The sequence below is a fragment of the Ictidomys tridecemlineatus genome, chromosome 1, assembly GCF_052094955.1.
Source record: "Ictidomys tridecemlineatus isolate mIctTri1 chromosome 1, mIctTri1.hap1, whole genome shotgun sequence".
Classification (NCBI taxonomy): domain Eukaryota; kingdom Metazoa; phylum Chordata; class Mammalia; order Rodentia; family Sciuridae; genus Ictidomys; species Ictidomys tridecemlineatus.
The window spans coordinates 211,342,758-211,370,749 of NC_135477.1; the positions used below are offsets into that span (position 1 = coordinate 211,342,758).

General features: G+C 38.7%; 1 protein-coding gene across 14 annotated transcripts in view; it reads right to left on the reverse strand.

Moving 5' to 3' along the window:
* The window catches only part of Mast4 (microtubule associated serine/threonine kinase family member 4), a 554,645-nt gene that overhangs the window by 146,397 nt on the left and 380,256 nt on the right, over positions 1-27,992 (reverse strand). The window contains exon 1 of one of the 14 annotated variants that reach the window (XM_013356108.4): positions 14,575-15,005. The exons of 12 other annotated variants lie outside the window; for them this stretch is intronic. In XM_013356108.4, the coding sequence (XP_013211562.2) occupies positions 14,575-14,666 (92 nt within the window). In that variant the 5' untranslated portion in view covers positions 14,667-15,005. Of the gene's footprint in view, positions 1-14,574; positions 15,006-27,992 lie in introns of those variants that run through there. One more of the 14 variants, XM_013356109.4, reaches the window with a different exon arrangement.

Here is a 27,992-nt window from a genome sequence, read left to right on the forward strand (position 1 = left end):
AAAAAGTACTACCCTGTGTTATGGTTTGGATATGAGGTATCCTCTAAAAGCTTCTGTGTTAATGCAGGAGGTGAAATTATTAGATTATAAGAGCTATAACCTAATCAATAGATTAATCCACTTAGTGGATTAATAATTCAAATGTACTAACTGGTAACTGTAGATGAGTTGGGTATGGTTGGAAGAAGTAGGTCTCTGGAGGTGTGCCCTGGAGGATTATATCTTATATCCCTAGCTCCTCCTTCCTTCTCTCCCTCCCCTCCTCCCACCCCACTCTCTGCTTCCTAGTGCCTTTCCTCTGGCCATAATACACCATCTCAGAGCAATGGAGTTGGCTGACCATGAACTGAACCTCTGAAACCATGAGCCCCAAATCAAACTATTCCTTCTTTAAGTTGCTCTTGTCAGGTATTTTGATTACAACAATGAAAAGTTGACTAATAAACTTTGGGTGATCTTATATGGTCCTTATATTTTAATCCACAATATAGGGTTTAGTGTATAAAAAAGTTTCCATGATTAAAAGAAAAAAAAAAGCAGAAAGTATCACAGAGTTGCACAATTTATTTCTGAAAATTAAACGATGATTTCCCCCAAAGGACAAAGGAGAAAGGAAGATGTGGAACAGATGGATTCATTGTTCCCCTATGGAGAAAAAAATGTCTGCACCTTGCAAAAATATATTAATTGGCCTGCCATCTGGCAAGATTGCTCCCATACATAAGGGATAAAGTTTAGAACTTGAGGTTTAACATTTAAGCCTGTGGGGAGATGGTAATTGGAATCTAAGTTAGCATTAGTATTTTTTAAAGGAGCATTTCAAGAGAGATCTAAATACAGGGAAAAAACAGTACCTAAAATGTGAGACCTTCCAGTGACATCACTAGTATTCATGCCCACCCCCAGCCCACTACCCTGGCAGCACATCAGGGCAGGTGGCCTTGGACACTCCCAAAATAGGTAGGGCAGAGCCTGAGCAGGGTGCCTTCTAAGCAAATCCCAAATATGTCCCCATGACTTTGCCATCGTCCTGTCTATTCTTTCTCCTACATTATAGAGGTTTTTCAAAATTTCTAGTTCAGACTTTTTAAAAGAATCTCATGGGGGTTGGGGACAGAGCATAAAGCCCAAGGTAGAAAAAAAACAGGAGTTTTATGGAGTGTGTACACATATAGGCAAACATTCACACACACACACACAGGGTTTCTATATGAGCAATAGATGATTTTAGGATAATTTTTCTTTATGATTTTATTTTCAGAAATTTTTATTTTAAACATGTGCTGATTTAAAATTTATCTTAAAGGTTATGTAAGTTTCACTGGAATGAAAATATGATACAATAGTGGGAATACTTAATTATTTTACAATCAAATAAGGAAGCTTAAATTGACCTTTTGTAAAATGCATATCTTTCTCAGTCTTCCCTTACATAAATTCCAAGAGTCCTTTTGGATCTCCCTCCCTACTTTCCAATAATAATAAGCCATATCTTAAAAAATATGTCTTACACACACACACACACACACACACATATCTTTTACACACACACACACACACACACACACAATGTCTTACACACACACACACATCATAGGTAAATATTTCTACCTCATGGCTCTGCTTCCTTCCCCAATTAACAACCCCAAATTATTTTTAACCATTTCCTTTTAGTCAAATTTGTTTATCTAGTTTCTAACAACTTCTTCATTCATGTAGCATCAAAGGGGCTATTATGTACTAATAACGAATCATACAATATAGTTTATGCTTTTCTTTCAAATATCTTTTTCTGATGTATTTTCTTGGAATTTCACTTGACATTCTGAACCATGCAATCAAACTATGTGCTAATTATTCCTTTAGAAAAATGATGTTTAAAGAAGTTGACATAATGAACTATGACACCCAGAATGGAATACTGGAATAGAAAAAAAGATACTAGGGGAAAAAAAAACCCTGAAATTTTAGTAAAAGAATTTAAGTGACAAATTGTGGAGGCAAAACAAAACATTCTAATCTCATGTTAGCATTTTAAAACTATTAAAATATGTAAAACTTTTAAGGCAATAGAAATATCTTATACTTTTCTTGTGATATTAGCTACATGTATTTGTTAAAACTCAGTGAAATATGCATTTAATAAGGTGGTTTTTTTTGTATGTAAACTGTACCTCAATAAACCCAACTTAAAAACAAAACAAACACACTTAGTCACTTGGCCTTTCTTTTTCTATATTACATAAATACAAGTGGTCAATCCCATTCCAGTAGTAATCTAAAGTCTGAAAAATACCTCCTCTAACTTTTAAAAAAGTGACTGAAAAGAAGACTTCTTTCAATCAGTCCTTAGAAGGGATCAACTATTCCTGAAAAACAGCTCACAGAGTTCATATGTTGTACCACCGGAAGCAAAGAGATAGCCAGTGAAGGGTATGTTTTCCCCTCCTGTTGTTCAGAGAATTCTGGACACAATATTTATAAGAGTTTACTCTCATACAATTGTTTATGCATTACAAAGCAGTTGCGTCTTTGTTCTCTAAATTCAATGATTTCCCCAAAGGAAAGATATATTTAAGTATCACCAAGCCATCCTTCATAAGAATAGTTAACTTACCATATTCAAGAGGAAGTATTATATTTTAAAAAGAAGCCTATAAGTAATTCATCACTAAAATCTCCCAAAAGACCTTTTCTAGTATTTCACTGCGCTAACAGGTAATAGGGATTTTGTCCTTTCTATGAAACAAACTAAAAGAACTACCACAATATCAATAGAGGTTCTGAGACATGTGCATAACATACATTTTGTGAATACACAGGATTTTATAATACATAGAGGAAAATCTCAGAAAAAATAAGTCTTGGTGCAGGGGGTATTACTCATTCAAAATGTCTGTAAAATAGCAGCTGCTCAGAGCTACACCCTAAGTAAAGCTTCAATTTAAAAGTTCAAGCCCACTCAAACACCATCATAAACTGTGATGCTTTAAGATGAGGAAATTACAGGAGATTACATCCACAATTTCCATTAATGAGAAAGAGAAGCAGCAGGTGGCAGTTTTAAAATGAAATAAAATCTACTTCTATTTTTCACTCTTCCCTCAGAAAGCAAAGTGGAATTTCTATGGAAAAGATAAAAATTATCAGGCTTATATTCTGCTAGTATCTTATTGCTAAGAGACATCTGTTCTATAAAATTAAGATATGACAATCATCATACTTTACGAATACTATTTTTGATAATTAGAATATTATTGAATCTCTGATTCCATTGGGAACACAACAGCAATGCTGTATTAGAATTTGCCAATTTCTACTGGTTAGATTTGGGGATAGTTAAATAATTATTCTGCATCTCAATTTTTTTATTTGTATAATAAACATAATAATAATATAACCTTCACAAAGTCATCCTGTGGATTCAGTGAGACAATTTATAAAAAATTTCCACTAGATATTCTCCCTGTCACTACTCATTGGCTGATGTTGGTGGATCTTCCACTGATCATCATTTTACTATAATTATTTGTCTACATTGCTTTCTAATCTCACTAAGTCGAGCTACTCGAAGGAAACCATCATCCCATACATTGTTTTTGTCTCCTCGATGGTAATCCTAACCCTGGTCACGTAAAAGGCACATCAATCCATAGCTGGGACACAGAGAAAAAAAAAAAAAATGAGGCAATGTGACAAATCCCCATACCCCGTCCACCCAAGTCAAACTTGGTGAAACTAGGTTATTAGGTTATCAGGTTTCAGAGGGTGATTCAGGCGCATCTGCTGCAAGCTCTCAAGGCAGTAAAAGGGTCACAAAGAGATGTGTGACTCATAAATCAGCCCCTCTAAGTATTTTTAACTGTAATTAACTTCCCATGTTTCAGAGCTTACTCCTCCAGCTCTTAGTTTCCCTGTCTTTTGGCCCTGTTTTACAATCACTCGACTTCTCTTCAGTGCTTTGAAGGCAGCCAAAGGAAAAGAATGGAAAGAGAGCTGTGCAGCCCCCAGGACAAGTGCAATACTCCCCAGTCTAACCCCTAAGATATTTTAAGAAACTCTAAGACCAGAAGACAAAAACATACCAAAGGAGAGCAAAAGCAAAAACAAAACCACTTTAGTTTAACAGACCTTAATATAGAGTTTAAGATATATACACACCTGGGACTTCCCAACAAAATCCATAAATGTTGGGCCATGAATACCCTCCAACCATGTTAGTTTCTCTATTAAATAGATTTGAAATCAAACCTGTTAAGTGGCTGAAGGAACAGCTACAAGCCACTGCCTGCTGGATACACCTACTAGAATGGAAGGTTTGAAAAGCGAAGGCTGTTTCTCCAGCTCCCGGCTGGGCATGTCAGTTACATGGGAACTAAAGAGCTGGCTTAAAACAGGACTATAATCTTTCTGGAACAATAGGTCATGACGAGCTTCCTCAATGCCAAAGTAAGTGTTTAGAGGTGATTTCTGCTAACTGAAAGAAAGTGTAAAGGGCATATATATTTACTCTGGCTTGAATACAATGCTTCTGAATATGTAACTCTGTGCCAAGAGTCAAAGCCCTTTTCCCTCATGGATTTTCACTCTGGGACACATTCCATGGAATATTTGCATGGCCTTGGAATGGCACCAGAAAGTTGTATCATAGTAATATGTAATCAGTTCAATATCTGTGCCTCTTAACGTCCAAATCCCTTAAGTCTGACGTGAGAAGATCTACTAATTTTAAGGTTAAATCTCAAAAAGGTAAGATTTGTTCTTGTTTAAAGGGCTTCCTATAAGAAGTCATCAAATGACCAGTGACTATCACAATATCAAAGTAACATGAAGGCTACCTGGCAGGAGGACATCTTGGCAACAGCTAAGCTGGTAAAATGGCATCAAAATCACCAAGATCTAAGAAATGAGCTGAAGAGAGCAGGTCTCTAATCTTGAGCATGAAGTCCAATGTTAAGAAAACATGGGTATCTCAATTTAAAAATCCTTGATTTCTAAAGCTAACTTACCAGAATGTGACAGGAAAGAAGACATCTATGAGAAAGAATGCTACATGCAAATTTTACAGTTACACAGTTTAAAAAAAAAAACAAAACACTTTTATTCTTTCTGAACTTCATGGTCCAAATATCTACCACACACATGCAGGAAATAATGACTATAAGCACAGACACTTATTGCACAGAATCCATAACGACAACTATTACCCAAAGCCCCCTGAACTACCCACATTCAAGCCATCCCACCACTGCCCACTATGGCCAGTTAAGATCAAAGAGGAGAAATCCATCTACCTAGGGACCTACCAGGTATAGAAAATGTCAATCCACAATCACTCATTCAATTTGCCAAGGCGGATGATGTGCCTGCCAGTTCTTCTGCCACCTGTCTGCACTGTGGAGCATAGGGTGATTTTACAATGAGCCTGTTTTGGAGTTAGAATATTATCTGTGTTCATCTGGATGCACACTGAGACAAAGAATTCCATTAATCCTCACATGGAAAAATAAAATTTGTCCAACATAGATTCAAAATCTATTTGGACAATTCTTTGATCTTTCTATCAAAAAAAATGTTGAGATTAGCCAAGTGAAAGTCATAGTTCAATAGGAATTTTATCTCAAGTTCCAAGATCAACAAGCCATCTAACTCAGACTTAAGAAATAACATTACATAATAGCCACTTATTGGCTATTGTTTTATAGTAACAAAGGATTCATTTACCGTATTTCCTAGAGAGCTTTATTCAGCTCCAGTTTTTCCCACAACAAAAGTACTTTTCCCCCTTCAGCCCTCCACATATCTGTAAAGTAAAATATTTAATAATTATAATTTCTAATTTAAAGATCTCTCTCACATTGCATTTTAAAAGACATGAATGAGAAGGAGGCTTAAGTGGTTTTCAGGTAAGCTACAGGCTCAGTGATTTCCTTCAGATTTAATAGCAAAAAAATTCAACAGTGGTTAGGTAGTATTCTAATAGTCTAGGTAGTATTCTAATACTCAGTGTCAAGTCTGAGACATAAACATACACTAAAATATTTAAAATCAGTAACAATAAAAAGCACAGCAAATACATTTTATACCAATACTCCTATGGTAAAGAGGGTGTGGTGAAGCTATTCTTTCTTCCCTCTATGGGACCAAGACCTTCGGAAACCTCAGTAAATTTCACAATGTGATCTGTTAAATCCCTATTCCTTCCACCCAGCTGATTCACTACAGCTTAATATATTACTTCCCAAAGATACTTGCAATTTGAACTTCCACATTAGGTTAGAAACTGTTTCCAGGGACATGGATACTGGTTCTTACCTTCAAGAGTTAAACCTTACACAATAAATTCAAAATATAAATGGCAGTTGGCCTACTATGTCAAGATCTGCATTTGCCTGTAGTTTTGCCTGCAACTGCAGTTGCTAAGAGACCCTAAACTCTAACAGAATCAGAGTCACTGATAAATGGAAGACCACAAAGTCAGCAGAATGTAGAAATTCCCAGGGTTCTATAATAAAGCAAGCAATGCTTAAGAAAATAAGAGCTAAACAATAATGACTGCCTATTCTTCTTATCAACTATTTCACTGACAAGTCCTGTTCAAAGCCTAAAGTCTATGCTAGTGTCTTTTCTCTTTAAGACTAAATAATGTGATGGTTCAGTTTGATATCAGTATAATCACCTTCTCTAATAAGCATGGACAGTAGCCATTCGTGTGGCTAAAAGTCCCACACGCCCTCTGATTATATTAACAAGGTTAGGTCAACATTATCAGAATTGACAACCAAGTTCATGAATGGAATTTTCCTCATTTCCAGGCAGATAGAGGGAAAGAAAATGTAAGTAGCAGAACTACAAGTATTAACAATCGTGTGAACATTTATTTAGACATCTAATTACAAATGTGCTATGTATTACAAAAACTAAATCTGCCACTAAATAGTCAAGACTTCTACAGATAGAGAGTGACTGCTTTTAATGGATGGTTATATGCACATCCTGAGCCTACTTTCATCCAGGTAGCCCCAGGATCATTTTAATGTCTTGGTTCTACTTTTAACTTTCAAAGGGATTACTCAGTTACTATGATGTCATTCTCAAATGACTAGGTTACTCAGTGAAGGCAGTTCAGATTAAAATAGCTTTGTGCATGTTCACTCACACTAGAAATGGGTGTGTATAGAGACGGGTGGGGCTGAGGGCCTCTAATCTTAACCTCCCCCCCCCCAAGAACCCAGCTCATTCCCTTTCAAGGAGAAAGCTCCAGAATTATTCAATCCCAGGATTTCTCCTCTGAGGGCCATCTCTACATATGGCTTTAAATAACTTCTTGATCCTAATATCTGTCAGCTTATAGTCTAGAAAGCTAATGGTTTCTATCTTGAAGCTTATGATTGTGTCTTTTGAAGAAGTTATTTAGGCTTTTGGTAACAGAATATATTTGTAAAGAAAAGAAAGCAAAGTCGTAAAAGAATAAAAGGTCCTACCCCTCACTGTGGACTTGTCAGTACACTACCCTGCCTCCAAAGTTAAGGCAAACACATGCATACACTGTTCAGAGTGCTGTTCAATTACAGCAAGGAACAGCCTACATGCATGAGCATACGCTCCATATTCTAATGGCTGATTTCTTTCCCTCTTTCCCTTCCTTTTTTTTTTTTAATTTTTAATTTTGGGACTAGGGATTGAACTCAGAGTTACCTTATCACTGAACAACATCCATAGCACCCAGCCCCCCCCCTTTTTAATTTTGAAAAATTTAAATTAATTTAAATTAAAAATTTTAAGAAAAATTGCCCAGGTTGGCCTTCATCTTTCAGTCCTCCTGCTCAGTGTCCCTAGTCACTGGGATTACCATGCCACCCTGCCTGGCTAATGATTTATTTTTGATGAACTTTGTTTGAAATCCACTTTTTGCATTTCCATACACCTCTGTGTCCACCTTATTCCACTTTTCTCATTTCTTTCCTCCCTTCCTCTATGTGTCCCTTTTCTATTCCCTCACAAAAGATCTGCACATTCCAGGGGTAAAACAAACTAACTGCAAGCAACTACTGTGAACTTCAAATTAGAGGCCAAAAGCAATGTTTTGGAAATGTGCATATTCCTACTGTGTCCTTTGTGCCTGGTGAGCTTTAATAAGGAATGTGGAGTCTGTGAGAAAACTCCCTGTCACAAGGTGGAATGGCCAGTCTGTTAGCAGAAATCACTCAGAGAGGAAGTGGCTGCTTGGGTCTTTGAGGTTTCAGCTTTCACCTCCTCCCTGGGAATATCTGTGACATTTGCCATGTTGGAGCTAACCAGAGATGAGAGAAGTATGGGAGGGCGAGCCCTGCAGGGATATGCAGAATACAGTCCAGGGTGCAAAGAAAGGATGAAAAGAAGCAGTTACAAAACAGGCCTGGACAAAGCACAGAGTGGGAGGAAATGGGCTCAGAGATTCAGGGAGCGGCTAAGCCCTCAGGTCAGGCAGGAAGAGAAGGAGCAACAAGTGGGACCAGGTCTCAGCCACCTGGAGAAAGGGCTGCAGGGGAAAAGCTGAGTCCCAGGGATCAAAAGGAGACCCGGGGAGTGGTGACTGGGAACTGGGGAGGCTCCAAGTTAGGGCTTTAAAACCTGAGAAACTCCAAGTGAAAACCTGTAGAAAGAGGAGACTCATAGGCTGTGGAAAGAACTGGAGCTGCCAGAGAGGAGGTGAAAAGGAAACTGTCATTGCCAACTTGGGCAATGAAGCAGACGATCAAGTGAGCAACTGTGAGTAAGGGGATATGATTCAGGGATGAGGGCTGTAGGGCCAGCCATGAATGAGCAGAGGGCAGGACATCATGATGTGTGGCTAGTGGATTTAGCATCCCACAGAGAGTGGGCACTACCCTCCAGTCTCCAGTTCCTCACTTCACACCTGTTTCCTGGCTTGTGACACACCCACCCCAGCGCAACATTTTAGGACAACTATTCCTGCCAAAGTCATCAATGACCTCCCAAGAGCCAGAAACAACATACACGTTTACTTTAACTATGAACCACTGGACCATTCTCCTCCTTGATCCTTACTAAAACACTCTTTCTTTCGGCACCCTTGTTTCTTAGGAGATTCTCCCCCTCTCACCAAAACTCTTATCCTATACCTGGTTGCATCTCTGCTAATCCCTTAAACAAGGTCCTTTTAGCTCTCCCAGATAAAGCTTAATTCGTTTTTCTGATAATTTGAATGATGATTCCCATGCCTGTCCTTTTTAGTCTGGCCTGCCCAAGTGCCCTGTCCCTATATATTTAACCAAACACCTAGAGCCTTTGATAATCCCAGATAGCTCCTTTCAGATTCTTCCCATAGACCACTCTTTCTCATCTTTTAGGTCTCCTCTTAAATATTAGCCTTTGGAAAGACATTCCCTGACCACATTATCTAAAGCATCCCTCACCCCATGCCCAGTTACTCTCTCTTCTCAGCTTAGATGCTTGTTTATTGGTGAGGTGCAAGCACCCTGTCCTGTCCACCACTGCTCCACTTGACCAGCATGGGTTGGATGAAAGCATGAATGCCCTATGGCTTCCAGCACACAACAGATGACACTCAACAAGGGTGGATATAACTGTGTTTAGGGAGATAAAATAGGTGATCGCAAGTACAAGTCCTTATGTCTTCTCCCCAACTCTTATATGAACAGGTGGTTCCTCCATTTCCCTGGTTCCCCAAGTCAAAAACCCCAGGACTATCAAGGAATTTTTCATTGTCCCTCAGTGCCAATAGCTCATTGAATTCTATCAATTTTAACTTCTTTAATCTCTCTCAAAGACTCTATATTCTTTATTCAGGCCTGCAAAATCTTTCAGCTAGGAAACTCTAATGACTTACTGATTGGTGTCTAGGTCTCATCCTCACTCCTAGGCTGAACTCCCCAGTACCACCAGTCTTCTCCCTCCCACACAGGAAGAAGAACAAGCTTCCTCAGTTCTCCTCCCCAGTCTCATCCCCATATCGTAATAGTGATAATGGTAACAGCTAAGACTTATTCAGAGTTTTTATGTGCCAGTCAGCACATTAAGCAATTTATACATATGAATGCATTTTAATCTTTACAATAATCCTAAGTAATTAACTTATCCCGATTTCACAGATGAGCAACTAAAGTCCAAAGAACCTAACTAGAGTCAAGATTTGAAAGCAGGCAAACTGGCTTCGATCTACCCTGCTAGCCATGATGCTGGACTACCTCTTCATGCTTCCTGCTCCACCAATACTGAGTTATGTTCTTCTGCTCTAGCAATATCCAGCTATCCCTGCACTCTGTGTTGCTAAGGCCACCAAACCACTGTTTCTTCTGCCCCTTGGGAAGGTCCTGCATAGTCAGATGAATACCTAATCTATCCTTCAAAACTTCCTGAAGTATTGCTTTTTCTATGTGATGCCTTTTTTGGCTCCCTGAGTGGCTTCAGCACAAGCCACTCCTAGGGCTTATATGTACCTTGTAAATACTTGCCATTACCATGGTTTGCAATTCAGTTTGGGGTCAGAGTGCCCAGGTACATAAAGGTGCTTAATTATTGTAAATTTGACTGGGCTTGGGTACAAAGGGTGACTATAAATTCACCAACATCCAGAGTGCCAAAGCAGGAAAGAAGTCTATTCTCTATCCTTCTCATAAATTCATGAGCAAAACAAAGAGAAAAACTCACCAAACACTACAGACGAAGGCAAGATAAATTGTGCATAAAAATTCAGTACATTCTGACAACTAGAGCAGTTAGTTTAAGATCCCTAAATGTACCTGCTGTTCAAAGCAACTGCTGAGTAATGCAAATTCAGCAAAACCAAACCAAAACAAAACAAAACAAAAAACATTCTTTTGTCCCTTGGTTCTCAGAATTTGGAGTTCTTATGAAAATGCATTCAAAAATTTGCTCAGCCTGACCAACTATGTCACAAACTGCTCATTGGCATGGATAAGGGTTTTACTGATAGAGGTGTCATCCAAGTTTGTAGGTCATCATTTTGACCAAATGAAAACATGACAGATTTCTGAACATTAAGAGTAAAAATTAAGCACCTTCTAGGTTCTCAAGACAGTACTTCAACAAAATGAAAGTCTCATCTTGAAACTTAGTAGCAACATTAAGAAATCCATGTTAGCCTGTACTAGGATCCAAAGGAAATGTAACTGAAACACAAGCTTGATCTCATCCCCTCATTCCTAATCAAATGTCAAAAGATGTTATAAGCAGAGACAGTAATGGGGACTCAGACCAATTAACTCCCATTGCTGTGAAGGGGGGGCACAGTATCCACAGATCTACAAAGTTTAAAATTTTTAAAGATGTGAATTTTACTTCCGTCTTAAAAAAAAAAAAAAAAAAAAGGTGAAAGTGTATCTGTGAAGCCCAGATTCCTGTTCCTCAAAGTAACAGGTGAATGGCTGTTTTAAGATGGCCTTGATTAAACTAGGGAAGGAGAGAGAAGGGCAAAGGCAGTCATGGAAAGAAACCATTTCCAGTGGAATATCCCAGATTTACAGCAAAGCAGCAGACAAAAGTCCACGTGCATCTGGACAGCCCAATGTCTGCTATGGCAAAAACAAAACAGAATGAAGGTTGAGGAAGCACTTCTCAGTATTCTACAATCCTCAAGATCTTGCCCTGACAGTAAGTCTATAGGGTCCTTTCCCTAAGAACTCTGGGAGTTACAGGCCAGGCAGGGCTCTGAATTGAAAGAGGAACCTTAAAAGTGTTCCTGTGAGAGGACAAACCAAACCAACAAGCCAGTGTTGTGCTGGACCTGGAAGGTACACATGATGCAGCAAAACAAAAACTTGCATGACAACTACTGGAACCATAACTCAGGTTTAAGGTAGGATTCTGAAACCATTCAATCTACCTTTTATTTAAGTGGCACAAACCTATCCCTATGAGCTCTAAGATGCTCATTGACAGGCTCATAGCTGTATTTTATGCTTGCAAAAAAAAAAAAGAAGAAGCAGCTGATATTAAAGAATAGGTTAAGATGAGATTCTCTAGATTACAATGTGAATCCAAACACATAGCTGGGCTAAAACATCAAAATGAATGATATATCAGACAAGTCAACAGGTGTGCAGGAAAGAAGCTAGGGCTGGGCCAGACAGAAAATCCAAGGGCTGATGCAAGTCTGAAAGAGGGCAAGGATGAGTGGCCTCAACTAGATACTGAGGACATCTTCCACTGAGCCTGGCAAATGAACAGTACAATTGGGGAATTAAAAGGTCCTCTGAAAAGGAGAAATTTTTAGGGAACCTGCCCATCTAGGTAAGAAATGGGGTTAGAGTTAAAGAAGACAGGTTTTAGTGCGGTTAAGGAGTATCCCAGAAGGGAAAGAGTTGGATTGCAAGTATATGCTCTATGCCATTATGGAAGTATACAGACAGAATTGACCACTGTCAAAATAACATAATACACAGCTATATGTGCTCCCTGGAGAGGAAGGAAACATGCCCTTCATTTTTCCAAATCTACGGAGAGGACCTTATTCCTAATCGGAAAGATTCAAATATGCTCAACCAGTAAAGTCTATGAACACATCCCAAATTCTGAAAAACTGAAATCTGAAACATTTCTGGTTCCAAGCATTTCAGGTAAGGGACACTCAACATGCAAATCTAAAGCAGTGCTGGCGTTTTGAGATAGAGAGTGACTAGAAGGATGCAGAGAGGATCTTTTGGATGTTTACTTCCAAACTCCAAGAATCCTGAAGGTCCCCAATAATAAACAGGCTGTGATAATCTATACTCCTAGAAGGATGGAGGAAAATCCACCTCCCTGTCTGTTTTGCTGAACCGAATATAAGGTCTGTGATTTGGTGAGGGGTGCGGGGAACATGGACATGGTCCTCTAATAATTTCCCATTTTGCTGGGAAGAACCCAGGTTCCTTTAGAACCTAGACTCTCTGCCAATGTAAGTTAAATGAACTGAATTGATCAGACTGGGCGAATATTGTCCTAAAGCCAGGGCTGACCAGCTGAGAATTCCTCGGGTATCAGACTCTCCCAACAGGTAGGCAAAGGGAGGAAAAGCTGCTTTTCAGGTTCAGACACACAAGTATAATGCCAGGGCAGCCTTATCTCCCCAAGAACTGGCTCCTGGTATGAGCGAAGGCTACATGGCAGGCAAGACTGCTCCACTCAGAAACATAAAAGGCTCCCATCAACATGAACAGGTAAGAAGTTATAGGGTTTATCACCATGTGAAGAGTGGACTGTCTGGGCATTGCATGTATCTCTCTTCAACTTTCTTAGTTGTTCTAGAGATATGACACATCAATGATACAGCTTAAAACCACATGACCAATATTAAGAGTCTCTGAACATATTACAAAGCCAAACAAAAAAAGCATAGACACATTATTTAAAAAGCATAAACTTATACCAGAATGGTTTAGTGATAGCAACATTGTTCAAGTTATATTAAGGTATGACTTTAAAATCTGCCAGATTTCACTCACTCGCACACATACAAGCATGTGATTTGTGTGTGTATACAAAGTGTATGTGAGAATATCCTGAAATATAAGAAACGCCGTGGAAAATTTCAAAAGGAAAAATTACTAAGTTTTCCGAAGTATTAAATATTTGCATTTACATTATGCAAATAGTTACAGGTATAAGCAAACAGAAAGAACCATTTTCTGGTGTTCTTTCAATAGTGGAGCACAGAGCATGCGAAGTTCCAAATCTGATAGTATGCATCCTGTTTGTTTGGCTGTGCTGTTGCTTTCATGCGCATTCACATGTACGTGTAAGGCAAGTTTTGATGAAAAACAAGGAATCCATATTTACACAACTGGGAGGGTGTACCCCTCTTAAACCACAACAATGCTACTGTTGTGTGCTGGGCAGACATGTGGAGAGAAATGTCTCCTTTAAAATCATATTTTCTCATTTCAAGTGGCAGCAAACTATCTCCAAATTACCTTTCACTTACAGCACAAGCCTCATCTTGACTTTGAAAAATTTCCCCTACCTATTCTGTCAAATATATTTCAAAATGAAAAGGCCAGCCCTGTATTAGTTATAAATGCCAGCAAACCAGTCAAAAAAAAAAATCAAAATGGCAAAGTTATGCAGATCTTCCTCTTTAAGCAGTCAATATAAGAGAGGCTAACTTGGACTATCTTTACATCATACATCTGAAACTTATAAAGGTCACATATTTAACAGAGGGGAGCATTTGAAAGGCTCTACAAAGAGTACCAGGAGGCTAAGAAGTCTGAGTGATGAAATGGATAAACATGACTAGATCAAAGGGACAGACTGAGACAAAGTCTCCTCCTCCTCTTCTTTTTCTCTCCCCACCACTCACAAGGAAATGTCTTATTACCCACATTTCAAAAGGCGAACCCTGAGAAGCACATCCATTGGGACTGCCCAGGAAATCCTAAAGACGACTGAATACCTGAAACAGTGCCCCCCTGGCAAGGTATAAACTTTTCAAACTGTCACCCCGTAAACAAAACCCCAGTTGCCAAGGGGCTCCAGCAGCCCAGCCCAAGGGGCCTCTGGGAAGAGAAAGGAAGGATCCCGCGTTTTTTTGTTTTTTTTTTTTTTTACCTTTGTGTTCGCCGAAGCCTGTTCCCACTCCTCAAATGAGGCAAAGTAAAGTTTGAGAGCACAGTCCAAAAATTGGGGTCAGACATATCCATTTCTTTCTCTCTTCAGTTCACTGCGGGTTCAAGGCCATGAGACCAAAACGAGGTGAGGGGGAAAAAAAAAAAAAAGAACAGGAAAAAAAAAAAAAGGATCCCAATTATCTCCTCACTCCCTCCAGAGACAACGTGAACTGTGATCCCAAGAACAACTTGGAGCAGGTCTGAGAATTACCCGTCCCGTCCTGGCCTTTAATTAACACACAGCCATCTCTCCAAGGTTCAGGAAACTTATTTCCTCTTGGGTTTGCCCTCTCCTAGTGAGCCTTGGCCAGCTATAAACAGTAATTACAAGAGTTTAGCCGTGCGTTCTGTTCAAAATGCTGTCTGTGTGTGATTCAGTCCAAGGTACTTTGTCATCTGTTTGGCAGATACCATTTGCAGCTCCTGGGGGGGGGGAGGGAGTCTGACTATTTTAAGTCTTTAGTTCCGGGAGGCTGTTGCTTATCAGCAAAACCATTCACATCCGAACATGCCCAGTGCTGAATTTCCTTTTGCTATCTACATACAAGGAAAAGAATTTGAATAGAAAAAGCTCCTCTTGCCCTCCCCTCCTGGAAACAAACGGAAACTTAAAAAGCACTTTTAGAAAATTGGCCTATGGGAGGACTTGAACCTGACACCTTCATGTCCCCTCCCCAGGTCCATCTGGACGGGGGAGGCAGCAAAGCCCCTTCCTATCCCCAGTGAGGACACTCCCCCCTCCCCCCCCCCCAAGTGCCTCCCAGGCAGGGCCTCACGGGAAAGGGAGCAGAGGCTGGTGTGCCGCACAGGAGCAGGCTCTGGACACTGAGCATCCTCAGCCGCTGCTCCCCTATCGCACAGCCCGAAATGGATCCTTCCCCCAAAATAAATAAATAAATCCAGCTGCTGCGCCGGAACACACTGGAGTGTGTGCTGAGCACACCTGAAGGCTGGTCACTGATTCACCACAGGAAGGATCACCATTAAAAGGCTCGCAGGGAAGTCCCTAATGACTTTGCAGTGATGCTGTTTGTTGCATAGGAAAAAACCACAAACGCGAAGCCATACTCCAGGAAAACCTCAGTAAAACTGTGTTTATGAGTAAATATAGTTTTAGAAATCCACTTGATGGATTACTACAGTGAACATGGTGGTACCGTGACTGGTTAACTACAGATTTAGCTAATGGTCACCCACTAAGTGTAAGGATACAACCTGGCATTGATTTAACAAATGCTAGAATTATTTTCCCTTCAACTAAGTTAGAGGTGGACAGGAATGAATGGGAGAAAGGAATGAATCAAAGTTGTTGTTATTCATTTTGAAGTAAGGCATGGTATTTAAATAATTCCCCCCAAACCACAAATGCTTATGTAAAGGCATATAAAGGGAAAAAAGTAGAATTTAAATAGCTGCTTTAAATCTGGCATGATATGAGAAGAAATGGTATATTTTTTTTTTTTAAATTCAGGGGGAAAAAAAACTTAAAAAGTGGATAAAGAGAACGGGGAGCAGTCAGCTGAGAAGGGAGAGGGGTGAGCAGACAGAAATCTGCTGTGGGGTCCTCTATCGCTGATTCTTGTGGCCCACATAAATATTTTCACACCAAGGACTCCAAGAATTTCTGAGAATAATTCTTGTACAGGGCTTTCTTATGCATAATATCCTCACATTCTTGTGGAGTCCCCACAGATTCTTGAACTCCTTGAAGGTAAAAAAGAATACATCGTCTCAAGTGTACATTTGAGAAACAGGGTCAGTGTTAGTGACTAACATTATTGAGAGTCTTGGTCCATTATTATTGCCCTATACTTTCCTACCTCTCTTCTTTTTAAAAAGTAGTTGAAGGTACAGTCAGCCCTCTGTATCCATAGGATGTGGCTTCAACCACACTCAGGTTGAAAATATTTGAAAATAAAATCAATATTGAACATGTGCAGACTATTCTTTCTTGTCCTCATTCCCTAAACATTACAAAGTAAATTATTTACACAGCACTTACATTTTATTAGGTATCATAAATAATGTGGAAATGACAAAGTATGTGGATGTGAGTCGGTTACATATAAATACTACACTTTTTTTGGGGGGGTACCAGGGAGTGACCCTAGGGTCGCTTAACCACTGAGCCACATCCCTAGCCTTTTTATTCTTTATTTTGAGACAAGGTCTTACTAAGTTGCTTAGGGCCTCCCTAAGTTGCTAATGCTGTCTTTGAACTTGAGATCCTCTTGCCTCAGCCTCCAAAGCCACTGGGATTATAGGCAAGAGCCACCATGCTTGGCTACATCATTTTATATGAGGAATTTGAGCACTATGAAATCCACAAGGTTTCTGAAATAAATCCCTCACCTCCCACCTTACAGATACTCAGGGATAACTGCACTAAAAAGATATTGTATAAGTTGACAGAAAGATAGACCAATGCTCCACAGCAGGGTGTCTCCCTATTGACATTTTAGTCTCCTCAATTCTGAAGAAATTTCTTGTACTTTGGAGGAGGATGTTTAGCAGCATCCCTGACCACTACCCATGGATACCAGTAGTGACAATCAAACATGTCTGCATTATATCAAATGTCTCACCCATGGTTGGGAACTATGTAAAATTTTACATAAAGGCTGTGAGAAAGATGATATATCAGGTTTGAATTCTGGATCAACACCCACTGTGACCTTAGGCATGTCACTTACTCTCTGCCCATTTTCCCCCATCTTCAAATAGTCGGACCAATCTCTAAGAAGTTGACATATATAAATGAAAATGAGATCACATTCACAAACCCCTTGATGCAGCGGCTAGCATACTGCATATAAACATTGTCAATATGGAGAAGCTGAAAAAATACTATGCTGAGAGACATAAGCCTGGAGTGGAGGGTACCCCTCAATATGCTGTCTGCCCTTCAATACCTTAAACGTGACTTGACTCAAATGTTGATCACACTGTGTTATAATTGTTCACTGTAGACTCCTCCATCAGTGCTCAATGTTTTATTGATCTCTATATTTCCAGAACCTCCTAGTTTGTAAAAATATCTGAAAACATGCTTTTGAAAGGATACTTCAGATGCTAACTATTTTCTATTTCTCTTAAGATGCACTGAAATGATCAGTATTAACAGACCAAACAATGTTCTCAAAGAATCCTGAATTCCTAACAATCCCACAAGAATGCACTAAGATACTAAGGACTGTTAAGGTCTGTAGACAAGTCAAAATAACACGTGGTATTTTGCCAGGGGAATGTTAGAGTTTGTAAACAAGCCTGGATGGTGCCTGGCAAAATGCCAGAGGGATTGGTTTGAGAAGTAACAAAAGCAAGCCATTAAGTGTGGAGATTCCTTATTGGTTGACTGATGTATCTAGTTTATGCTAATTAAGATAAGCTGTACAAAATGTATAAATAGCTCTGTTGTCCTACAATAAACGGCTTCCACTCCTGCTGTATCAACGTAGGCAAGTTATTCGTCACCCCCCGGTTATTTTGCCCAGCCAGCCGGGACAAAGGACCTTCCCTTCCTCACTCATTTTTATCTACATTTATAACTGGAAAGCTATTAGTGCTAATATTCTTCAGGTCATTATATAGGTCTAGGGAAAAAAAATCCAAGGGAAACTCCTTTTGAGTCTCACCTCCCTCTTCCACAGGCAAACTCAAGGAAGAACTTTCTGAGTTCACTTTTAGATGAAGAGGAATAATTACACATTATAGGCTGCTCAGAGGAGAACAATCAAGATGGTGAGAGAGGACCTGAAATTGTGCTATACAAATTATGTGTTGAGAATCTCTGTTGAAAGCAGAGAAAGGAAAATTTAGGGAATAAGCAATAGCTATCTATGAATATTAAAAGAACTATGTGGAAGAGGGTTTGGATCCAAAGATTTAAAAGGCTGAAACACGGGCAGATTTCTTTTATTTTTTAAAAATTCTTTTAAGTTGTAGAAGGACACAATACCTTTATTTATTTTTTTGTGGTGCTTGCTAGGCAAATGCTCTACCACTGAGCCACAACTACAGACCAAGGGCAAATTTCTTATAGGGAGGTTGAATAGAGATGAGTTGAAGAAGACACAGTGGCCGAGACTCAAGCTCTGGATGGTTTTAAGACCTGAAGACTCCTTCTGTACCTCAGAACTCTCAGCTTTCTCAATGGTCCTTCTAGAAAAGCCCATGTATTTGCAACTAAAACAGATAAATCAATGAAATAAACTGTTTGTTTCTTCTCTTGATTAAATGATGCATACCCTGGCCTGTGGGCCTCAGGTATCATCCCTACCTGTGCTTTCTGCATCTTAGGAACCTAAGAAAATTCTCAAAGGGATGGGTAAAGACATAAGTAGTTTTAGCTACATTTAATTTATTTCTTTTTTAAAATATTTTTTTTAGTTGTCAATGGACCTTTATTTTATTTATTGATACATGGTGCTGAGAATCGAACCCTGTGCCTCACACATGCTAGGCAAGCACTCTGCCATTGAGCCACAACCCCAGCCTAGCTACATACAATTTAATATGACTTTTTCCTGCATTTAAAAGGCTTGGGAGGATTTGGGTTTTATCTACTCTGAAAATATAAAAATAGGTTAAATAGCCCAAAATGTACTAGTTAATATAGTGAAAGTGTCTGATATATTCCCTCACTTACTTAAGATTTAAGAGTAGGTGTGACACTGAAGTGCACTTTGTCTTCTAACCTGTTCAGCTTGATCTGGGGACTTATGATTCAGAAGTTACAGCAGTCAGTAAACATAAGAATTAAAACTGTCAGAACTACTGACATTTCCCTACAGACAAAATAATTATATGAAACGAAAGCATGGTTTCATTGCAACGACGGTACAACTCTGACTACAGAACCAAGAGGAAATTGAGATTACTAGAAATTCTGAAAAATACAGCTGGTCTAAGCCAACATACCGAGATCTTTAGCAAGATTTTCTACTTTATTGCACAACAACTAAGCTATACAACAATGGACAAGCTTTGTGATCCAGAGCGCTCATTCATTTGTCAGGATGACATTATCAGCCATTGTTTTCTGAGACAGGTAAATGAAATTGAAAAATCAGCTTGTCATCCTACTGAAATGCTAGCTTAGGAAGAAATGAGTATGTAAGAAACAGTGAAATCCTTCACCGCTCACTGCCCTCCTGTATAGAAAATGTCAGGTTCTCTATACTGAGTTGAATCTACTTTTCCACCAGAGGACCCCTGCCCATTAAGAAGGATTTTTCTCTAGCAGCACACCCCCTCCCCCCACACACACATACACCCAGAACATTGTTAAAAGATAATATCTCCAGACCCTTTTTTGAACCAACACACTATGAGGACATGATGGTTTCTGGGGTGGGTGTGAGGTTTGGGAAGCAGCCAGGTCCCTGTGCAGGATGCTCTGGTGATGTGGCCACATCCAATGTGAAGACACTAATGAGAGAGGGGTTGACACTGAGTTCCGAATGTTCACATTCTTACTGATCCTGACCTGGTCTAGGGATTCAGCTACAAACTAACTTTGACCTCTTTCAATCTCATCTTCAGAGCACTTCAAAATGACTACTTGCCAAGGCGGTCCACACCAATGGGTCCACTGTGGTCACCCTCTAACTGTTGTTATGCGAGTTTGAAGATAGGAATGTAAATGGCATATCTCCTGTCCTAAATGAGCAAGTTCAGGGGAAAAAAAAAATTAACGTCTAGGATAGAAATGTGAAGAAAGTTGCACGTATGAGGAGTGGGTTGAAAGACATCTCTTCTAATATTTATTAAACAATTTTGTACTCACAATGCTAAAATATGAAGGAAGATAAAAAGATAAATGAAAATGAACTTGTAGGGATAGATGTGAATGTTAATAACCCAGAGAAAGTTTACATTAACAGGTTTATATCATTCTGGGTATGTTTTTAAAAAAAAATTATGTTGAGTCAGGCACAGTGGCGCATGCCTGTAATCCCAGCCGCTCAGAGGCTGAGGCGGGAAGATTGAGAGTTCAAAGCCAGCCTCAGCAAAGGTGAGGTGCTAAGCAACTTAGTGAGTCCCTTTCTCTAAATGTGGGGATGTGGTTAAGTGGCTGTGTGCCCCTGAGTTCAATCCTTGGTCCCACCCAACCCCCAAAAATACTGTTGAAGAAGATTTCAATTTCTGAAATGAATGGATCAAATGAAATGAAATTATTTATTCCCTTTCTGGATAGACTAAGCAGAGAATTACATGATCCCCAAGTACAGAGTGAATGATTAAGACCGAGTGCAGAAAGAACAGGATGAAGACCAGCTGGAATGGTCAGAGAACACAATATCTTCCTTATACATTTTTCTGGATCCCAGGAGAAGCAGAGGCCCGGAAAGGTTAGCAGGAAACTTCACGAAATCTAAGAGAATGGACATAAATGTGAAAAAATAGCAGAATATGAAGCACAACCCACGGACTGGGGAGGGTGTGGGGGCAGGCATTCAGAATCACTTCCTGAGAGGACAACCTAATACTATCCCCTTCAAATAGGGGAAGGCCCTGAGAAAAGGCCTACAACTCAAAGAAAGTTCCAACCTGGGAAGCACAGAACATGCTTCCAGAAATGGGAGGACACCCTCACAGGGTTGGAGGGGTTATCCTATAAGAAGGAAGCTAGTAGGAGAGACCCAGAGATGAGAGTGTTTCTTTACTCTAATAAAACAGCAATCTGCAAGATCCATCAATAAACTGCATGCAGCATTGGCCTCTAGCAGAGCCAGCCATCCAATTATGGAGCCAAGAACAACATTTGGAGCTAAAGGCCCTCATCTCACAAATAGGAAGCCCTCCCATAAATAGGAAGGCTAACTCCTACCACGCTTTAAGACTGGACTTTGTTGCTACTTGTTCAAGGCATTCATTGTTAGGAGCCCACCATCACTGGTGGATTAGAGATATTTCTCCTGGACTCTTCCCCTAACAGTTTCTACATGGAAGGGTTTGGTCACTTATCAAAATCCAAATTTATTTGCAGATTAGTTCCCCTAAGAATACGAGCTCCTTGAAGGTGAGGACTACAGCTTCTTCATCTTTACATCCTCAATACTAACATTAGGATGACTGTTAAGACCAGGGTGAAAGGGAAGGAAAGAGAAATGATGGAGGGGTGAAGGGTGAGGGGAGTGGACAGGGAGAAGAAAGGAAAAGACTGAGAATGGATTTTTTTTTTCCAGTCAGAAAGGTAAAGGATAGCAAAGTTAGAGCCAGAAGCTCAATATTTTGAAGACTGACCCTATGTATGTTTTAAAAAGCTCTTTGGCCTATTTGTTTCATGAGTCTATTCCATCATTAATATACACTATACCCATTAGGAAGGTCAATTATTTCAGATTTCAAAATGCCAGGAAACGAGGACCATGCACAGGTAACTAATTGTGGGTAGGCATACATATATAACTAGTTATATATGAAATGCCAAATACTTTTTGACAGTAACAGTGAACTCCAGCTACTAATCAGTGCCATGGACTCTCTTCTGGAGTTAACTTCAAGGACATGGTGCTTCTTGATCCAGAAGCTTGGGTACAAGGTACATCGTTTCTCATCTCCTTCCTGAGCATGAATTACAGTGCAATTATAAGAAGTGTCAATTTGGTTTAAGTGGGTCAGTGTGGTTATATTTAGTCCCTTAGTAGCTGACACCAAGGCCTTTCTGTAATATAAGATTAAGGTTAATTTATCAGTTCTTCTTTTCTTGAATATTTTTCCAGGTCAGATAACTAAATTTATGAAAAATTATCCCACTAAAATGAGAGATAAGAGTTGCCTTCAAAGTACCACTTAGGAATGTGTGTGTGTGTGTGTGTGTGTATACATACATATATACACATACAGACATATATATATACATGTACATACACATACACACACACACACACACACACATACACAGAGGTATAAACCATGTGCTTCTAACAGAATTTTATTCCATTTTTAAGGATGATTCAAATTGACACATATTGGGATGACATGTGTTATGGTTTAGATAGTAGGTGTCCTCTAATAACTCATGTGTGAACAATGCAAGAACATTCAGAGGTGAAATGATTTTGTTATGAGAGTCTTAACCCAATCAGTAAGTTAATTCCCTGATTGGGTTTAACTGAGTGGTAACTGAAGGCAGATAGGGTGTGGCTGCAGGAGGTGGGCATTGGAGACATGGCTTTGGGGCATATATTTAGTGAGCTCTGCTTGCTGAACATTATGTGTGAGCCAGTTTCTTCTACCATACTACTCTTCCACCACGATGTTCTACCTTACCTCTAGATCCAAGGAATGTATTCTTAAAAAACTAGGTTGTTTTCCTATGAACCTAGACCTCTGAAACTGTGAGCCTCCAAATAAACTTTTCCTCCTTAAAATGGTTCTTGAGGTCTTTTTGATCACAGCAGTGAAAAAGCTAACTAAAACAGTGAGGACTTGACATTTTTAGTCAAAGACTTCTCAAGCAAAGGCTATCATGCACAACTTAGATCATTTATTTACCCCATCAAATTTTTTAAACTATATTAATTTAAAGGGGCATAAATACAATGTCAGCCATGAAAAGTATTCACTCTATTTATCAGAGAAATACAATTTTCAATCATATATCATTTTTACATTTTTAATTGGCAAAGATTAAAAAATGATAATACTGCTGGATATGATGGTACACCCCTGTCCTCCCAGTAGCTTTGGAGGCTGAGGCAGAAGGATAGCAAGTTCAAAGTCAGCCTCAGCAACTTAGTGAGTCCCTAAGCAATTTAGTGGGACCCTATCTCAAAATAAAAAATAAAAAGGGCTGGGGATATGGCTCAGAGGTTAAGTTCATACTCCTATGTTTACTTCCTGGTAAAAAAAAATAATAATAATACTAAATGTTAATGAAGGTGGGGTATGTAAGTACTCTGCACCAACTTTCTATAAAACAATATGGAGAATAAACACACACATATGTATGTGTCTGTGTAGATAGGTACACATACATATAAATGCATGTGAGTGCATATACACATATACACAAAATATACATATCATATATATATATATATATATGAAATATAATTCACAACCTGGAATTTAAACAAAGAAGTTCAAGTACATCTTCATTTACTTAAAGATTTATGGATTTGGAAATTAGTCTCAGAATTCCTTACAGTAGCACAATATTAGGGAGAAACTCAAAGTTACAAGACAAGGGCAATCCTTCCTAAATCCTGAAATAATCATAAAATTAGAAAACCAGTAAAGACCATTAAAATGAGTCGATTAATTAATTCCAAAGATATTCAGGTTCTAATCTGGAGATTTGTAAATACATTACCTTACATGGCAAAAGAAATCTTGCAGATGTGATTAAGTTAAAGATCTTGAGGTCAAGAGATTTTGCTAGGCTAAAGGGAGGATCACGGAGTGGGGGGTAGCTTAAATGTAACCATAAGAATCTCTATAAATGTGGGGCAGAGTTAGATATGAAGGTGACAATATGAAGCTAAAAAATGATGCTCTATGCTGCTGGTTTTGAAGATGGAACAAGGGGCCAAGAGCCAAGGAATGCAAAGTACACAGCTCTAGCAGCTGGACAAGGGGAGAACACCTCAGTGCTTCTAGAAGGAGCTTAGTTCTGCTAAGACCTTGACTTCAGTCCAGTGGAACTGATTTTAAGCTTTTGACCTCTAAAACTCTAAGAGAATAAATATGTGCTGTTTTAGGTCACTTAGATTGTCAAAATTTATTACACTAGCCATAGTAAATAAAAACAATACTGCTTTAAGCTGGGTGCCATGGAACACACCTGTAATCCCAGCCACCTGGGAGGCTGAGGCAGGAGGATTGTGAGTTCAAAGCCAGCCTCAGCAAAAGCAATGCGCTAAGCAACTCAGTGACATTAGCATTAGTTAAAATGTTAAATATGATTACACATGAATAAAAAATAGAAATTAAGTATTTCTAGTGAACATCTGTGAGAATGATTGTTGTTGTTCTTCTGTATATTTTTTTTTACATTTTTGAGTCTAAACTATTTTTAATCCAATAACAAGTTTAATTTCTAGAAGCCAAACATTTGACAGTCTTATCATAACCTGTGAGTTCATGTTCCTGAGAGTTTTAGAATACTTTGAAGAGTTTACAAAATTAAGAAAGAACACACTTTTCTCTGACATTTTCATAAAATTTGACTTATATTTTTTGACACGTGAAATAAAATGCATGAGTAAATACTCTATGAGTCTTGAAAATAAATACTAAAATTGTTTTTAAAAAAAGGTCTTTCCTACTCACAGGAATTTTATAATATAAAAATGAAAAATATCTCTGTTTTCTGGACATAAATCTTTACCTGTCTACGGCAACTGGGCAAATGGGCATTTTCAAAGCTGACTGGGTTATAAATCCATAGAACGCTTTGGTTTTGAATGAATATATGCATTATTATTTGCAGATTGGTGAGGCTGTGCATTTATATGGGTAGTTTTGAATTCCAGACCCACCCACTTTCCTACATTGTGTTGTAAACTTTCTTCTTTCATTGCTCAGAAAAAAATAAATGTACTGTTAAAAAACTGGGTTGCTTTACTATTAACCAGATGTATACAGTAAAAAATAACATCCTTCATTTCAAAGAATTAAATAGCTACCATTTAATGCACACAACGTAATTTTTCTTGAGGCTAGAAAACTTAAGTCTTTCCTTACCTAGAGTGGGAAAACTAGAAAGTGGAGGCTAAGTTTATGGTTTTATAGAAATAGTCTTTGAACTAATGTACTGTCATATATATTAAGAAGACACCCAAATTAATGCTCGTGATAATCAAACACTTTCAGAACAAAATTTATTCCGGTTAATAAGAAGTGTAAAAATGCCACTCAAATCACCCAATATGGTAGACAGATGGGTGATATGAAATAAGAACTGTCTCTTTTAGGGTTCTTGGAAAATAAAATACATAAAAAATTATAAAGAATATTAATACATAATGGATTTTAAAAAAGAGAAAAAAACTAATCCAGATGCCATGTACACAAACAGAAAAATTGAAGATAATAGAGCAATCCCATTTTATTTAGTTTTTCCTTTAAAAAAATTAAATTTTTTTTTATTGACTCTCTTTAGATAGTAGAGGGTATTTTTACATTTTGTACATACGTGGCGTATAACTTATTCCAAGTAGAATCCCATTATTGTGGTTGTACATGATGTAGAGTTTCACTGGCAAATCCCACTTTAAAAGAAAAATATACCATTTTGGTAAACTGGAAAATGGGGGGGGGCAAGGAAGTAAATGGGTAAAAGATTTTACTCTATATAAAATTACAAAAGAACAATAAATTTTTATGTTTTTCCCCATTACTACACTTCATAATAGCTTCTGTTTTTTTCTAAACCGGATTAATGTGGTTCTGCTTCTCAATGCTCCCCACTATCAGTGTGAAACCATTGTTCCAAAACTACCCAGTTCTAAAATATGCATATGATCATATCACTCGTCCATGAAATAAAGTTCAATGGCTTCCCACTGCTAAACAGCAGAGTTTCTCCAAGTACGATTTCTATTTTACCATCACTGAATCATCTGCAGTACTTGTTAGAAGTGCAAATTTGGGGGAGGGTCTTCTCCACACCCAATGATTCAAGAATTTTGGGACTGAAGCTTAGGAATCTGCATTCTACCAAATTGTCCAGGTGATTCTTAGGCACATCAAAGTTTAAGAGATACTTCAGAGGAAAATTAAAATCTCTTTATTTAAATTGAATACTTTATGATGCAGTACCTTGTTATCTCTCCAGGCATATCCTCTGACACGTGTCCCCTGTGGTTTATGCTCCAATAATAGTAAAATATGTGCTTGTCAGAAATATTGAATTACTTTAAGCTCCCCAGACACTGTAAGCTTTGCCACACCTCATTGCCTTTGCACATCCTGTTCCCCCGTTCCTAGGATTTCCATCTCCTCTGCTTGGAAAAACTTCTGCTCATCTTTCAAGTGTGAGCTATAAGGTCACCTCTCTAACAAAGTTTGCCTGACTTTCTCCTGCACACGTTAAGTGCTTTTTCTCCTAGATCCCCAATGAGTTTTATATGCATGCCTCTTTTCTAGCAATCGTTCTACTAGAGCATGATGATGTGTTTATTGGTCTAATTCCCCACTAGGCTTTAAGCTCTCCAAGTACAAGGACAGACTCTACTCATCTGCGTATACCTCCATGTACAGAGTAGATACTCGGCAGAATGAAAAGATGTACACACATTATTTTCTATACTTAGTTAAAAAAAAAAAAAGAAAGAAAACTGCTATTTATTTCTCCAATTCTACACGCAAAACCATGTTGTCTTTTGTCTGTCACTCGGATGGTTTTTCATTTAAAGCGCTGTCATTACTGACAATTTCATAATGAGTAATAAAAAGAAAAAATTAAGTCCATGATATTTAGGCAAATGTTAACGGCTTATTAAAAAAATGAACTAAAAGACACTAATAGCTTTTTATTTTCCTTCACAATAACTCAGGCTGAAATAAAGCATTACTTTGTCTCTCTGAATAGATGGATAAAAACAGTAGTTCAGGCAGAGTGACCTTTTTCCAAGGCTGGAAATTCAATCTTGCTGGGAACATGATCAACACACACAGCCCATAGCAGAGAACAGATGAGAACTAAGAGTGCCACATCAGTGCTTGTGCTTTGCAATCTTGCTTGGTACTACCTCACAGCCAGGGCCTCCTAGCTCAGATATGCCAGTTTCCATGTAAAATCTTCCACTCCATTTAGGAGGAGTTGCCTAGATGAACAGATTTGAGCAACATTTGACAATCAGGTGTCACTGTCCATCTCTCCTAGCGTACTTTGTACTCGTTAGCAAATACCCACTGGTATATCTTGTTATTGTTCTTATTTCATAGACAACTACCCCCACCTAAGGTTTTAACTAAGAATTAATATTGCAGTTGACCATGTTGACCATGGGTTTCCATTTAAGAGAGTACTGAATGTTTCAGAGGAAAGTACAAGGTGTAGGAGATAGGAAGAGTCCAGCCACCACTATGGAAGCCTGAATTTATCAGAGAAGCTTCCAATCAGAACTTGGAGGCAGGCTTCCCAAAAAGGGGTGATCAATCCTCCATTTCCTCACCCGATTTCATCAGAGAAGAACAGAAGTGAAGATGCAGAATACTGAAAAGGCTATTAGCCCCTGATGTAGACACTACTGACTCTTTTATTTTCCTCAAAGGGTGAATGACCTGTTTACTAATTACACAATCACTAAAAATGACCATATGAAGATTATAGAGTAACATGGCGACATATTCCATCTTTGCTGATTACAATTATATACGATCATACTTGCCCATGGCGGGGGG